The following is a 16,412-nucleotide window of genomic DNA, read 5'->3' on the forward strand; positions in this document are numbered from 1 at the left end:
TGGAAACGTCTCCACTCACAGCATTTCAGTGCATCTACCTGGTAACCCACCAGGTAAATGCGCTCTTCTGGAAGGCCAAAATAAATGCTTTGCAATTAGGAGATGAACAAAATGGCAGCGTATGGCAAGAACATCTAGGCAGAGGTACTAACCAGAGAGAAGAACTGTGCTGAGAACTCAGAACACACCTGGCCACGGGCAGAAGAAAAAAAAGCTGCAATGATTAACATCAAGTCAAACCCAAACTTTGGAGAGGGAAGCTGGTGCCTCACAGGCTGCCACCAAGAACGAGGAGACAACCTTGGCTGAGCCAACAAACACAGCCCCCACCGCATGGGGTGCCAAACCCAGAAACACTGCTGAACCCAGAAACCATAGCAAGGCGCATACCTCCTTGGACCAAAGCATCACAGCAGCTTCACCACGCAAATGCATGTTACATGGAAAACGTCTATCATTAACATACAGAAAATTTGATGAGAAATTAGGAAGCAGCTTGTGATAAAACCCATTTGATTACCAGTCACTGCTGTGAAAAGCAATTTTTTAAATCTAAATTTGCTTTTACTTTCACATTTCACTAAAGCAAACCTCACTAAAATATAAGTGGAAAGGCTACACTAACAGAAGCATGTTAATTCAGGCACTCTATCCTGAAGTCATTCTTTTGTGCCTTGGCTGACATTACATATCAAGTTTACAACAGCAAAAGGAATTGAGTTGAAAGACACCAGCAAATGATACTTAATCTCCTCCTTTTTCTGGCTAGGTTTATGTACACACAGCTTTTGCTAACACAGAGCTAAAATTATGAATAAAAATGGCATTATTTTATACCAAATTCCTGCATAAACATTCTATATATTTATATTTTGGTTAGGAAAGAAATGCTGAAATTCTTACTGAAGAAACTGCATCAGTACGAACTTTGGCTATGACACAGCCAAACGCACACTCGGAACTCAGGATTTGCTGATGGGAATCTCATTTGACAGAAAAGCTTTCTGGGTGCTCCAGTACTCCACAAATAAGATTTACAACTTACGGTTATGCTTTAATTATTCCTCCATTTGTTTATTACATTATAGCACTGATAGTTAATTACTAACCAGAAAAATTAACCAGAAGCAATAATCACAATCCCAAACTTTCAAAAAGCAATCATGAGTCATAGCCTAATCTATTAAAAAACTATGAAATGACAAAGGATTTTAAAATTATTAATCTAGAATGACATCTGCCTTCTGTTTTCAGACATTTCACATTATTCTCATTAACTTTTTAAGCTTTCTTTATAACCAAAAGGACTAGAAATTTGTTTCAAAATTAATCAGATCCTCACATAAGTTCTCAACTCCATGAATCACAAGTCAGGGAGCATCTTCAATTGTCGTGGAAAGCTCAGGCAGAGTCTGAGAACTGATGGTGTTAAAGTCACTGACTCACCATCTTCTGGTCTCCCCCTAAACTACAACTTAAGTATTACATTTCTGAAAGGGATAGTCCTATTACAGTCCAATAGTTGCAACTTCACTTTGATCTATCTTATTTACAGCAAGGAAGCAGAAGTAATCAGAAACATTAAAGTGCAGCAAGTAGCACAGCTCTACACTATCTACCTGCTTCCAGCCCAGCAACTGTCATTACCCATCTCATAACCAAAATTATTTTACTCTTAGCCAGTTACAATTTCACAGATTACATACGTGCTTCAGTTTTTCTGAGTTCGCTGGATCTTGCATTTCAACTACTACAATCAAAGCACACTCACCTTACCTGTTTAATCTGTTAATAATGCTACTGATGTTTTCACAACGTCTTGCAAGGCCGTCATTTCTTTTCCCAAGCCTCTATTTCCTGCAGATTTGGTACTGTTTAAGAGGTAGGACACACCTTACTCATTGTTATTTGCTAAGGAATTTATCTCTCCATGCTACCTATAACTTAAGAAAATATATCTTTTTCTTAAGCCAACTGGAACATCACTAATCATTTTTCTCTTCTCTAAGTGTGAAAACAGCATTTAGTTAGCACCTAAGTTCAAAAGCAAAATTATGAACAAAGCTATCAGTGAACAAGCCTACGAGGCAGAAGGGGACAGAGCTCTTGGCACAGTCAACGTAGCACTCGCCAGGACAGCCCTGCCCTCACCCTACAGTATGCCCTGCTCTCTGCAGTGCTCCAAGCAGGAGCCTCAGGTCACTGCAAATACTGGAAATCCAGCCCAGAGTCACAGGCTGACGCTAACTAATTAACTTAGTTTTAAGGTCACCCCAGAAGTTAATCATGTGAAGATCATTAAGGGTAACAATACAAACGCATATTGTTCTCCTCAGTAATTCAGTTTACATCCACTGGTGTTTTAGACAGTAGCTGACTGCAGTCACTAAACAGCATGGGAGCACATTGTGTTAGCAGAGTATTTTTAAGTTTTCAATAATTATCAGAGGGCAACATGGCCCTCTGTTCCCTGCTAATTCCTCGTTCAACTCTACATGGTTCAAAAGATTATTAGAAGATTAGACTGATCAGCTACTATACTACAAGCAAGCCAGGATTTTCTGTCATGGAAAATTCATAGGTTATTTTTGTTTTGCTTTTTTCATTGGTCAAGCCAGAGAGAAAAGGATGGTCTTCTACAATACATGGCAAAAGCGACTGGCAGCATGTCAAAACCTTCCAGTCTCTGCAGAGCTCACAGTAAATGCTACCCACTGGTGAGCTCACAGCCTTAAGGAGGCACACTTGCTGAAACGCGGAGCATAAAAGCAGCCCAGTAGTACGGCGGAGTGAACACTTTTGTCTGTACAACTAGAAGAATATCTGGAGCACACAAAGTTCATTTGCTGGTACTGTTGTTCTTAATTAGGCCAGAAGAAAACGTACAGTTGTAGCTGCCAACTGTCATTTTAAATCATGTTTGGAAGAGAAAAAAAGATATTTCTCTACAAATGTTGTGTAACCAAATTCTTCAAAACCTCAGCCACGGGATTCATATGGTTCAGAGACAGCTTCAGAGAAGATACCATTTGGCCAGATAAGTTTGAGCATATCCTGTAAGACTTGCATGTCTCCTGCATTTGTACAAATCTAAGACAACTCTCTGGAGCTATAAGTACATTACAAGGATTCAAAATATAAAACTGAAAAAATACACTAAGTGAGCATCCATCAGTACCGCTTGATGGTAAGACGGGTAACAGCATGACGCACTTGCAATAAGACAACAGAATGCAACCTTTCCTTCCTGTTCACAACAAACCTTAAGATTGGAGGTTGGACTCGATGATCTTGAGGTCTCTTCCAACCTAGAAATCTGTGATACTGTGATAAATGTTTAGCCCTAAATCTCAATTTACTTCTGCACAGTTTATTAATGTGCAACATCCATTATCTGGAAAAAAAGTAAAATAAAATTTACAGAAATTAGGTTCAGAATATAGTTCAGCTTTAGGTTAGGCTTTAAAATTTATTTCAGAAGCCCTAGTTACATAGCTAAGACTTTTCTGTAGCCAAACTGAGTTCTTAATCTAAGCCAGAAAAAAAAACAACCCTGAAGATAAAATATTATATTAGTGAGTACTAATTATTTGAATAGCTTATGGATTTGACATCATGTCAGATCTTGACTTCAAGGCTAGCTAGCTCTTCTAAACATAAGTTATAGCTTACTCTGGCGTTCCAGACTTCCTGCAGCATCCATCAGCAAAAGCCTGCCATCTGAGTTTTGCGGGAGTCCAAACTAGCTCACGAAAATGATTTATTGTGATCTCCAAGTCTATTAATCCTTTACTTATTTTGTTACGTTCAAGGGTTTCCTCGACTATAGATTTACTTCCTAAAACACTATTTCGTCAATGCAACCAAGGAACCAGTATTACCAGGAAAAATGAGCAAAAAGCATCTTGGGGGTTGGAAGAAAGACTGCCACAAATCAATCTGTCCTCAGCTCCTGTCAGTCATACCATGCCGATTCAGATTAGTTTTAAACACTTGTACTATCTGGGCATACTTTTTAGCTATATAACCAATATGTTCTAGCAAGCTTTATACCACATAATAAAGGAGACATCAGAAGTGTTTCCCCACTAACAGTTGATAACATGTCACTTGCAGGTAACGTTAGGCACTTGCAAGTGATTTTGCAGCCTTGTTCTTTCATTAGGTGGCATTGTAAGAATGCAAACCAGACAGGATTTTAGCACAGCTTAATAATATATTCTAATTTAAACGCTAACACTTCATCTTGTTCTAGAAACATTTCATCTCATTTCATAATAACCGTGACAGTCAGCCTGAAACGTATAGTGTGACCAAACCGTGAGAGGCAACTAAGATTTTGCCAGGCTCATTTTTAATAGAATGGTTAGAAAGAAGAGTCAAATAATTCCCATATAAAATAATTCCCACTGCAACGGCATTTCCACTTGTACATTTTGGATAATGTTGATGAAACTGCATTTTACTTTATCCAAAACATTACAGAGTTCCCAACACTGTAACTTATAGAGGATACTTATTTTCCATGTACTTTCAGTGATACATATCTGCAGACACACAGCAATAACAGGATAATGAAATTCATTCGAAAGGTTGAAGATATATAGATAGCAATGATTAAGATGAGCGAGATAGCTTTTAGAAGGGTTGTCCAACAGGCCTTGAATTAGTGAAGTAGTTATCTGTGGATACAATTCCAAGCAAATGATAACTCTTTTAAACCAATGAAATCATTGATAAGGCTTAAATTTATTCACGTGTTATAACATTTTGCTAGTTTGGGATGTAAAAAATATTCTGGCCCACAAAATTGAATAGCTGATATAGATGATGACAAGCAAAGCAAAATATATGTTTATATTCAGTTATGAATTATTTTCTCACTTCCTACATCATGATACCGAAGGGGAGAATAAAAGAGATGATGTGGGATCAGAGCCAAGTCCTGATGCCAGCTATATAATAGCGAAACTCGCAGCAGTTTCAAATATATCTTGGTTCCATACATCAAGCTTGAAGGGACTAGAAACGTTGCAGAAGCAAAATACTCAGGTCAATAGGAATAGAGGATTTCGTATTATTTTCTATTGACCTACCTTTCGGTTAGGAAAGAACAGAGTCACGTTTGCCTTTGTCATAAGGGGATAAACTCACACAAAGAAATAGCAGGACACATAGGGAAAAAAATGGAAGAATGGAAGATGTGAAGCTAGAAGAAAGGCTTTATGAACGAGCAAGACAAACGCATTCTAAAATATAAAAATTCTGGAACATAAAAACCTACGAGGAAACATCTCGTTAGAAAAGAAACAGCTAGTTCCTGAAGCTCACACAAATCCTTTAAAGTGGCATTCAGGTAGATATAAACTTGTTGATAACACATGGCCTAATATTTCAGCTCTACTGCACATCAATGCTTTTAACAGCCCATTCTGAAACCTACCAATGATTATTAACAAGATTGAAGGGCGAATATACTTTAAGTGAATTAAGCACACGACCTGCTTTATGCATAATTTATTGCTGAGGCTTAGCAATACCAGCCTCACTGATAAGCAATTGTGATGTACTACCTTTTTTCTCCTCAGAAATCTGTATGTAACAGCTGTAACTAAGCACAGACATATGCAAAAAAAATCCAGAAATTCATCAAGTAATTTATATTTAGAAGTACTGAAAAAGATAGTAAGGTACAGAAGATCATGACTGCCTTTGGTATGAATCAAAGCTGAAGTCACGTAATCAATTTATCACAAAACAATACACCAGATAACAGAAGTCACCCTTACTGTTTCATTTTACAGCCCTTCTTTAGTTGTGTAGCTACAGAGATGCTTAAATATCCCTTAATTAAGTGGTTTGACATGACTGTAACGCAGAAGTGGTTCCATTAGTAATCTAGATCTCTTGATTAATATTCAACTTGATCTGACTAATACCAGTTTTGATTGTGTGTCAATATCCCTTTGCATACCACAATGTGATCACTGGTCAGCTGTTTGCCCAGTAAATGTCGAGAAAGCTAGAAACAAGTAGCAAAAAGATCATAGAATCACAGAATAACCTGAGCTGGACGGGACCCACATGGATCATCAAGTCCAACTCCTACGTATACAGGCAAGATGTATACAGGCAACTCATTTTTATTAGAAGAAGTTGTGCACAAGGAAAAGAACCACAACAGTCATTGCTGCCATGTAATAACACCAGATACCCAAAGAATATATCATCTAACACGCTCTCCAAATTACTCAAATGTTTGAATTTGCTTCATGAATAGTCTTCAGCGCTTAAGGAGGTTTATTCACATTAAAAAATGCTTGCAGGACTAAGACCTACCTAGATTAGTCCTTACCAGCATTTACTATTGCAGTTTTTCACCAGTCTCATTTTTGCTTCATTCTTCCCTTTACATTTTATTTTAAATCTTCAAAGCAATATTCAGGACCAGGTACAATTTCAGCCTGTGCCCCTTTGCTCTAGACAAGTTGACTAAGCAACACAGGCACAGATTAAAAACAGAGCTTGCCGGAATACACGTTTTTATGGTGTGCATGAACAATGCAGTGTGTTCAAAGGTCAGCCAGCTACTCTGACAACCATTTTCATGGCTATATATGGAAATCTGACTTCCAGTAATCATACAATCTGGTGTGATTACAGCAGCCACACAAGTGATAAGCCCTAAGCACACCTTGATATTACATTAAAGTCCTTAGGTGTTCAAGATGGGCTCAGTGCACCATCTTGGCTACAACTCCTCTGACCACCAAACATGTGCCTGTGCAACATGTGTGTCTCACAGCTCATGAAGGCATCAAGCAACATTTGTGTCTCACAGCTCATGAAGGCATCAAGCAATGTGTATGTGCATTTAAGTGCCCCAATATAATCACTTGTATCTAGCTGCAAGACACAGCCAAGATTTAACTGGGGTCCCTACAGTGACACAGGGGAACATCTCACATACATCCACAGAGCGGATGAGCCCCAACACAAACAGTACTTCTACCTCAGAATTAAATAACTGAGGGAATAAGACAACGAACACGCTCTTGTGTTCTGCTCGTCCAAGGCAAAGTCAGCGTTACTTAGTGTCTCAAACTAAGTACATTGACCTGCAGAGGTACATGGTAAAGAAGCAACGAAAGCCAAAAAAGATAGAGACCTGGGTGTGGAAGTATCACGCAACTATTAAGTGATAGAACTACCCAAGGGCAAGGGGGAATTCAGCTTTGTCATACCTCTTGTTAATGCCCCATACACTGGATTTGATACTTAGCTCTACCTACCTGCATCAATTTCCCTGAGTTCTGCAAGCTGTGAGCTCTGCACACCCAAGACTCATTGGTAAAGAAAATACAAAATGGCCTAAAGTCACATGACTTTCATTAGCAGCAAGTCACTCTCTCCAGCTGGAAAACACACCTCCCTCTCCTTTCCATCTCCTCCCTCTCCATCTCCTGGGGGTAAAGATGACATGAAAAAAATGGGATAAGGAAGAAGCAAGGAGATGAACTAAGAGTTTATTGAGCTGCTTACTGTGTGCTCAAGAAGAGTAAGCAGCAAAACTGGGTGCATCTTTTGAGGGTCTGAGTGCTAGGTTTTGCAAGCACAACATATTTCACAAGGAACATCCAGAAGACTTCTTACCTCCTCAGGGTACAATAAGGTTATTATGGGCACTGAAGAGTCTTCTAAGACCCAGTCAGCAGGAAGAACTCGAGAATATTGCCCAGAATGTAGTGGATGGGGCTTTGAAACCAGGAACAAACAGAAGCTTCTAACCTCACGCCCAGTGAAGGATGGAGAACAGAGATTTCTCTTTAGGGAAGTGCTATGAGTAGTTATTACAGCTGGGTGGAAAAAAATAAAAGCCTGAATTTGTAGTTTGTTAAATGCTTGAAGAAACTGTGCTTTGAAGTTCTATAGCATTCTACCTACGACAAACGATATAATTCCTACAATATTAATATCATCTCACTGATGACTTAGGAGACTTACATGCAAAATTACTTTTGTTTTTTTTCCTATCCAGCACTGTGAGAATCCCACTTATGCTGTATAAATGAAGAAATAACATTGTATAATACAATAACTTAATCCTATTTCTTCAGATTGAAAGCTAAAGAATAATACATCCTGTTCAGACTCCTCTACCATCCCAGCAGGTACCTTGCCATCTCTCCTAAATTTACCAAGGATTATGTCTCTGGGATTTTAACTCATCAAATTAGCAAGCAGTGCAAGTCACACCTTTCTTAGCCAAGAAAGCTTTCTTCCAAGCCTGTCTCAGGCTTGGACGTTTGCATTCAGAATACTGTTTTTAAGTTGTCTTAAGAAGTTTTTCTTAATCTGAATCACACAGAAAATTCTCTGTTAAAAATAAAACCCAGATGTACCTGGTCTTCCTGGAGCATCAAAGTATTACTTAAAGCACAGAAAGCTGTATGGATTTTGCTTTCTCTCTAGGAATTACTCTTAAAGGGTAATATTTTATGAAGTCAGATAGCAGAAAACACTACAACATTTATTAAAAAAACAACAAAGATAAAACCTAGTTATGTCTTACAGCTTCTTGAAGTCCCCCAGCCCCTTCCTATGTCAGCAACCTCTAGAAGACCAACACAGCTTACCATTTTCAATTAAACAGCCCATGTGCATTTATCAGGACAGAATCAGCCGCCTGTTAAAGGAGCTGGCCAGCAAGAGTTCCCCGCAGCCCCCAGGAGCAGCAGCCCTGAAGGACTCTCCCACTCCCTACCTGAGCCGCCGCCGCCGCCCGCTCTGCCGCCGCACCCCGCAGGGCACTCACCACCTGCTGCCGGCGGGCGAGGCGGGGCCAATCAGGAGGGCGGGGAGACCGGACGGGCAGCTCCCACGGCCAATGGAAGGGCGTGAAGGGAGTAGGGGCGGGACCGCCGCGGCCGCCTCACGCCTCGCCCGGCGGCGGGCGGTCAGGGCGCTGAGGGCGCCTGAGGGCGCCTGAGGGGGGTGGGGCCGCGTGCGGCGGGGCCGGGCCTCAGGGGGCGGGGAGCGGCCGTCGCGGCGCCTTCGCAGCGCGGCGCGAAGCGGCAGAAGGCGGAGCGCCGCCGGGGGACGCGGGCGAGCTGCCGGCTAGCAGCGGAGGCAGCGGAGGCGTGGAGGCGTGGAAGCGGGAGGCATGGCGGAGCAGGGCCTGGAGATGGCCTCCATGATCCCCGCGCTGCGGGAGCTCGGCAGGTAGGCCGCGGGGGGCCCGGCCCCTGCCCTTGCCCCGACTGGTGGCCCTGGGGAGCGGGGCCCGGCCCGGCTCGGCCTCTCATCCCCACCACTGCCCCGAGTGGTACCTCCCTCATCGGGTTTACTTTCCATCCTATGCCTCCCGCGGGATGGATGCGAGCTGCACGTAGTCAGAAGCGTGTCCTGTTTAAGTGTCATCTGCGGCTGCCCGAAAGAGTTGGAAGCAAGGCTTTAGATGTTGTCTTTTAAGCACACGCTCCTGAAGATCCCTTGTGATGGTGGCACCACTGGAACTGCCTTCTTTGCTTCGGTTCTACCACCCTTGTATTTTAAAGTTTTTTGTGGTCCTTGAATTTCTTTCATTCCCTTTAATATTGCCACTTAAAAGGCTTTGTAATCCCAAAAGAGCAGCACTAATAGCGTACTGCTGGTGACAAATTGGAGGGGAGGGAGAGAAGGTTGTGGCAGCGCTGAAAGCTTGGAGCTTGGGTTCCTTGCTCCTTGAGGTAATGTCATAAGCAAAGCCCATCTCTTGTGCTGGGTAGGTAGAGCACATACAAAATAACACTTCACATCACTGTTGTTCAGCTTGTAGGGAAGATAGATAGCTTAAAGAGCTAGACGGACATCTGAGTTTATAACAAGCATGGTAGGAATCTATCCCGTATGGCCTCTGCTGAAGCCATCCACAGTGTGTTTGGCATGTTCCTACCCTTGCTGCAGTCTTCATTGTATAAGGTGAAATGAACCTACTTACCTCTGAGACTTCAGCGTACTATGGTCATTTGCTACACATGTTCTCACAGATCAAAACCTACTGCTCTCCAGCTCAGCTGAAGGAAGCTGCACTGGGACAAAGATTAAACCAGTATAGGAGCATTTCATGACTGGGGCATGTATGTGCTCCATCCGTACACAGAGAGAGAAGTGTTTGTATCCAGAGTTCTAATGGCAGCATCAGGATTGCAGCTTGTTCTGTGGCAGTCAACTAGTTCACAAAGAGCTACAGTTGAATATTGAAAATTTGACCTAAAAAAGTTACCTGACATGGTAATCACCTCAGCAGTTGCTGTTGATACCTCTTACCCTACATACTGGTAGCTAATCAGCTGAATAATTTTGTTAATTCCCAAAGTGAAACAGATACTCAATTTATTTTTCTGCCCCAAACCTTTGGGGCAGAAAAATAAAAAAAAAAAAAAAACCTGTTTTGCTTTGTGGTGGTGGGTATAATAGGTCAGAAGCGTATTTAATGTATATCAAACGTAGTTGCATAATAAAATTAAACAATTTTCAGCATTTCATACAACTTTGCATGTATAAAAAATAAGGGGAGAGAAGAACGTATAATATGCTGGTCACTAAAACAAGAAAACCATCTGCATTTATTTTTGAAGACTTCTGAAAGAAAAAAATACCTGTTTCTGTGTATAACACTGTGTTGTTGAGGTAGACTTAAATTATTTAATGTTTTAAAATAGATAACATAATGTACTTTTAATTTCAGTGCTAGTCCAGAAGAATACAATACAGTTGTTCAGAAACCAAGACAAATACTCTGCCAGTTCATTGACAGAATTCTTACAGATGTAGATGTGGGTAAGTATTACATCCCTATCTTTCAAACTGATAAATTTTAAATGTGATTTACAGTTTAAGTAACCACCCTTCTCTCAAAGTTACATCTCACTTCAACAAGTGTTAGTAATTGAATGAATTTGCTTTTGTGATATGAAGTGACTTCAGACAAATGTGTAATTGCCAAAAAACAAAAAAAAAAGCCTGTTCTTAACTATTGTTTTTAAATATGTAAGTATTGTATTTTATCCTTACCATGTAACTTTTCTGGTTAATTGCTATCTAAATCTGGGATAGTTTCCTTCTTGTGCTCTTTAAGTAACCTTGTGGAATTTGGATAAATGTGATGTGATTCAGATACTTGCTTCAAGAGAGCTGTATAGCAGCACTAGATATCTCTAATGTTTTGTTAAACTTGATTCTGTAAGCTGAAGTTGAAACTTAAAATCTTTGATTTCTTGCAGCTTTAGAACAATTCTTGGTGTTTTTTTCTACAGAGATCTTAAATCTAGGAAAACATGATTACAAATTAAACTGTTAACTATTTGCTATTTTTCACTAATCAAAGAGCTGGATATAGTACTAACTAAATGAATGGAAATAGTGTTAATGAATAGTACTTATTCTGAGCAATTTATATTTTACTTCATACAGTTTGGTGTCATGTACAGGGTTTACAATAACCTCAAAATTTTTTTTATGGACTAAAACGGTACATTTCAGATTGATAACGTATCATAATATTTTATATAATAAATTTCTTCATCTCCTGTTTTAGGTATGAACAAAATTCATGAAATTGGTTTATTGCAATACTAATTCAGAAATGTCTTCTTGTTTTTTTAAAGTTGCTTTGGAACTCATTAAGAAATCAGATTCACAGCCAAGTTCTGTAATGCTACTAGATTTTATTCAACATATCATGAAATCTTCCCCCCTTATGTTTGTAAATGTGGGTGGAAATCAGGAGGACACGGAATGCAGTTCCATTGGTGAGTTTGAAAGTGTTTATATTCAGGTTTGGTTTTTACAGGATTTAAATTTTCTGCTGATGTATTCATACAAAAAAAAATAGGGAAAAGAGAAATTGGTAAGTTTTCCATTACCTATGAAACTTATGATAGACTTTTATTAAGTGAATTGATTTACGTGTGTGATAATGGTAATTTATGAGAACAGAGTTTGACCTTATTCAGTACTTTTGCTTAGTAATTATGATACTGCCCAGCTAACATTGATAAGATATCCTATACAAATAGTTATTGCCTGAGGGATTTTCTGAGGTGAAAAAAAATGTTTGGAACTACCCACTCTAAAATCAGTCTTCTCTTCCTGCCCCCAATCCCTTTCTGTTTTCTTTCTGCTTTCTGTTTACTAAGCTTACACGTTTTTCTCAGTGAAATTTCTTTTATTCTTTTTTTTTTTCTTTACTGATGAGTAATTTGCTCTCAAGGAGGTGCTTTTTAGTAGGAGGCTTTGTTTTTTGTCTTAATAGTTTTGAGTGCTGTTTCTTTTTGTTGTCCTAGAATTTAGTAACTGGATCATAACGAGGCTTCTCCGAATTGCCGCAACTCCAAACTGCAACGCATTGCACAAGAACATTTGTGATGTCATTTGCTCCTTACTTTTTCTGTTTAAAATGAGGGGTTGCTCCATCTTTGAAATACTGACAAAAGACTTGCTACAGCTTTTCCAAGATTTAATCTTCCTGCATGAAAGAGATGCACAAAAGCACCTCTGGGGAGATGTGCTGGTATGGCCGGTGACTGTGAAGAGATTTTCAAGCAACACAAGTGACAGTGTGGGATATTTAAGACTGGCACCATTACAGCTGATGGGTATGCCTAATGTAGAATGTTTGGAAGTTATCTTATTGTCTATCCTGACGCATATTGTTGCAGATGTGTTTTTTGTAAGACAAGATACTATTCTCTGGGGGATAGGTTGCTCCCTGTTGGAGTATGGTAGTCCAAAAGTTAAAGCTTTGTCTGTGAAGTTTTTAATAAAATTAATCCATTTGGGAGGACCTCCAGAACAGCTGGCCAGTGTTTTCTTCACCGTCTTTTTTGGAATTCTACAATCAGCACCTGAAATGGATACTGAAGAATCAGAAATTTTTGGAGAACTCTTACTGTTGGTGAGGACACTGTTACCTTTTGAAGCAGATTCTTACAAAAATATTGAACCTGTCTATTTGAATATGCTACTAGAGAAGCTTTGTGCGTTGTTTGAAGGAGATGTATTTAGGTGTCTTCACTCTGAAAAGCTGAAAGCTGCTTTTTGCCATATACTGCAATATTTTCTGGAGTTTGTTCCACCTGGCTATGAATCTGCCTTACAAGTGCGAAAAGCCCATATCAATACCATATGCAGTATTTTTGTGAATGTGCTTGGAACTCACGAAGAACAAGAGGTAGGTTGATTTTTAAAACTGTTCATCGTGCAAATAGGTAATGTACATAACCCTGTATCTGTGCAAGGAAGAAAATCCAAGAAATACTATATTAGTTGGATAATTTGATTGGTATTCCTCCTTGTTACTCAGCTGTTTCATGTATTTTTATAGGTTATAATTCTTTAATTTAACATAGCTGAACCCTCTCTTTTTGAAATATATTAAGCTATTGAGAGACTATGCAGGCACAAGTATCTGTTTACAACTGTATTATACAATGGGGTTAAGGTACAGAATAGGGTTAAACAAGGGTACCTTAACAAGTAATTTCCCTTCACCATCTGAGCTGCTTTTCCCTTCTAATTCTATGCATTGTCATACTTTTTAGAGACAGGGAGACAGAAAGGTTTAATTTAAAATAATGAGATGTGGGTGAGCTGGGTGTTCTGGCTTACCCCGTGCACCCACATGCATATTGTATCTGTTGTCTTTTAAACTCATGTCTATTTTGATGGCTTCAGTAGCCAGGTACTATGGCAAGAGCTGGGAAACAGCTGAACAAGCTGCATTCTCTCTGGTGGGAACACAGGAAACTTCATTCATCATGTAATTAAGATTCTTGTACGGAAAGGTTTTTAAGACTTTGATGTTACCATAATGTTTAAAAATTTTCTGTTTGATGTCAGAAATAATAATATCATGTCTTTGGGAAGTAAGGCATAACACAAATCATGGTACTTCTGTTCTTTGTACATTCCAGTACCTGGTTAGTCCACTTTATACAGCATTAAAAGCACGAACAGAAGAAATACTGCAGGAACTTCATCAGAACCAGCTGGATACTTCTGATACTGATGGGTGGAGCAGCAGCAGTGATGAAGTTCCAGAGAAAAGACAACGGCTAAGCCTATCTACACAGCGTCCAAAGAAATCACCTACACCAGTAATGTATGACACTCAGTAACCACTTGATAGTAATTTAGCTAGGGAATAATAAGAAATGCTTTTTTTTTTTTTTTATTTTAAGGCAGTTTTTTCATAACAGTCACATTGGAAGATGTTTGGAAAAGGTCTGAATGATCTTTTGAAAGATCTGAATCTACAGATGACTTTTAAGCTAAACTTCAGTTAAAGAGACTGTATTTTTATTTTTATTGTGTTTAGTGTGAATTATTTTATTTTAATTTATACACATTGAAAACAAATGCTGAGAGAATATATAAGGAGTGGTAGAATCTTTTACATAGCTATACTGTTGACCTGGACTTGCTCAAAACAAGTCAAGTTAAATCGGGTTGTTCGGGGGTGACCAAACCCAGTTACATTCGCCTCTTGTGTTTTGCTTTAGCTCTCTGATTATCTTGCACTTGTTTCAGCATATTGATCTCTTTGTTGTATTTGGGCACTCAAAACTGGCTCCAGCGTGCTGTCTGTACTCCAGACGTGGTGCCTCCAGATGTGGGGATTGGCCTTTGCTCTTGATAATACAGCCCAGTATGTAGTTGACCATCTTGGCAACAAGGACACACTGGTCTCTTCTATTCAACTTCCCACTGGTCCACTATGTCATTTTTTTACAAAGCTGCTTGCCGTCTCTTTTGCCATCTTCTCTCTTATGTGGCTAGAAATGGGTTTAGGGAAGAATTTCCCGGGGACTGAGGTTAGGCTGGCAGGGCTATAGTTGGGTGTGACATTTGCCTTTTTGTAGTCATCAGGAAATACCCTGGTTGTCATAACATTCTAAGGATGGTAAACTAATACCTTTATAGCCTTTCAGATAAGTCTGATTTGCCTCATGATGGATTTTAGAATTAGTATCTTGTTCTCCCAAAACGCTCATTTAAGCTAAAGTTTCGTTTGTTATTTTCCTAATCCTCCAGTCCTGTATCTAACATGGATTAGATCTATTTTTGCTGTTATGTTTTCTCTCTTCTGGTGGTGGTGGGGGCAGGTGGGAACCACTGAAAACACACCCATATGTTTGAAAATAATTAATATGGTCAAATTACAGACTTAACCCAGTAAACATGAACTTGAAGAGCACACTGTGGAATGCCATCACAAAGAAAGCTGCATCCTTAATACTTACCCTCGAGAAAGAAATTGTGAGAGCGGATATCCTTCAGACTGTAGAAGGAATTACTGTAATTCTCCGACTAGCTGCTTTGTGCATAGTTCACTGTTCTCCCCCAACAAATTCTACCAGGTAAAGGTACCAAGGTGAAACTGAGACCAATAGTTTCTTGTAACTGTTATGATCTGTGTGGATTAGTTTAATACTTGCCCCATGTCTCAGGACAAGTATTGGATAAGTCCTGCATGTTTTGAAGAAGTACAATTATATATCACCTTTGCTTAAAAGCATTACAGTAGTAAATGTTTATAGTCTGTTACATTGATCATATGATTTCTATTTTTAACAGTATAGATCATAAAGTAACTCATCCGTGTAACACTGACACATGCAAGAATACTCCAAGCTCCTCAGATTCTCTGGTGAACATGCAGTTCATATGGATTTCCTCTGATTTTATCACAAGAGTAGTGAAAGTCTGTAGGAGCCTGTTAGAGGCTGCTACGCAAATTATTAACCTAGAACAAGTGGTTGACAGAATAGTGAAAATCTTTGATGCTTTGCTGTATGCACAAGGTGAGAAATCGTTTAAAATAGCATGGTTTTTGTTGGTTTTGTAAACTAAGAATGTATCTGACTAAATTGGTTTGTTGTACTGAAATTACACATCTTGTGTTAGAACTCTGTACAAAAATGGTTAAATTTAAAAAAAACAAAAACATTTTTTCTCTATTTAGAGAGCTTTCTTTGTATTCATTTTGAATGTGATTTACAAGTCTTTGAAATGAATTTTCAACTAGTTTCCTTCTTAAAATGCACAGAGGCAGCATGCCTTACTACCTCTGTTTCACTTAAAGACTTCATAGCTTCTAATCATTTTCATCAGAACTTGGCATGCTGGAAGTGTACCTAAACTACAGAGAACCTGTGTGGGTGGGTTGGTTGGTTTGGTTATTTTTTAAAGCAGCTAGTAAGATGGGGGACAGAGAGTCTTCTAAGAATGATGTTGTATTCTGAGTTCAGCTTAATAGCCGTCCCAAAATCCACCTGAGTTTTCATACAAATCCAGAGATGACAGAGCTGTATTAATTCCGCTCACATATTACCTGCTGCCACTTCATGAAATGTTTAGATTATTTTCAT

At 39.3% G+C, this 16,412-nt stretch overlaps 2 protein-coding genes across 6 annotated transcripts in view; one reads left to right on the forward strand and one right to left on the reverse strand.

The window, feature by feature from the left end:
* Positions 1-8,909, reverse strand: part of PLS1 (plastin 1) — a 40,458-nt gene extending 31,549 nt beyond the window's left edge. The window contains exon 1 of one of the 4 annotated variants that reach the window (XM_083848191.1): positions 8,765-8,909. The gene's annotated coding sequence lies outside the window, so the exon portion shown is untranslated. Of the gene's footprint in view, positions 1-8,572; positions 8,617-8,636 lie in introns of those variants that run through there. The other 3 variants (XM_083848194.1, XM_083848192.1, XM_083848193.1) reach the window with 3 other exon arrangements.
* A 112-nt stretch (positions 8,910-9,021) lies between these two features.
* Positions 9,022-16,412, forward strand: part of ATR (ATR checkpoint kinase) — a 43,845-nt gene continuing 36,454 nt past the window's right edge. For both annotated transcript variants that reach the window (XR_014587878.1, XM_083847828.1), the window contains exons 1-7: positions 9,022-9,222; positions 10,730-10,821; positions 11,649-11,792; positions 12,327-13,213; positions 13,956-14,143; positions 15,207-15,401; positions 15,619-15,845. Coding sequence is in view for 1 of the 2 variants with exons in the window: in XM_083847828.1 (XP_083703954.1) it covers positions 9,164-9,222; positions 10,730-10,821; positions 11,649-11,792; positions 12,327-13,213; positions 13,956-14,143; positions 15,207-15,401; positions 15,619-15,845 (1,792 nt within the window). In the remaining variant the exon portion in view is untranslated. The remainder of the gene's footprint in view (positions 9,223-10,729; positions 10,822-11,648; positions 11,793-12,326; positions 13,214-13,955; positions 14,144-15,206; positions 15,402-15,618; positions 15,846-16,412) is intronic.

This window comes from Anser anser (genome assembly GCF_964211835.1).
Source record: "Anser anser genome assembly, chromosome: 9".
Taxonomy (NCBI): Eukaryota; Metazoa; Chordata; class Aves; order Anseriformes; family Anatidae; genus Anser; species Anser anser.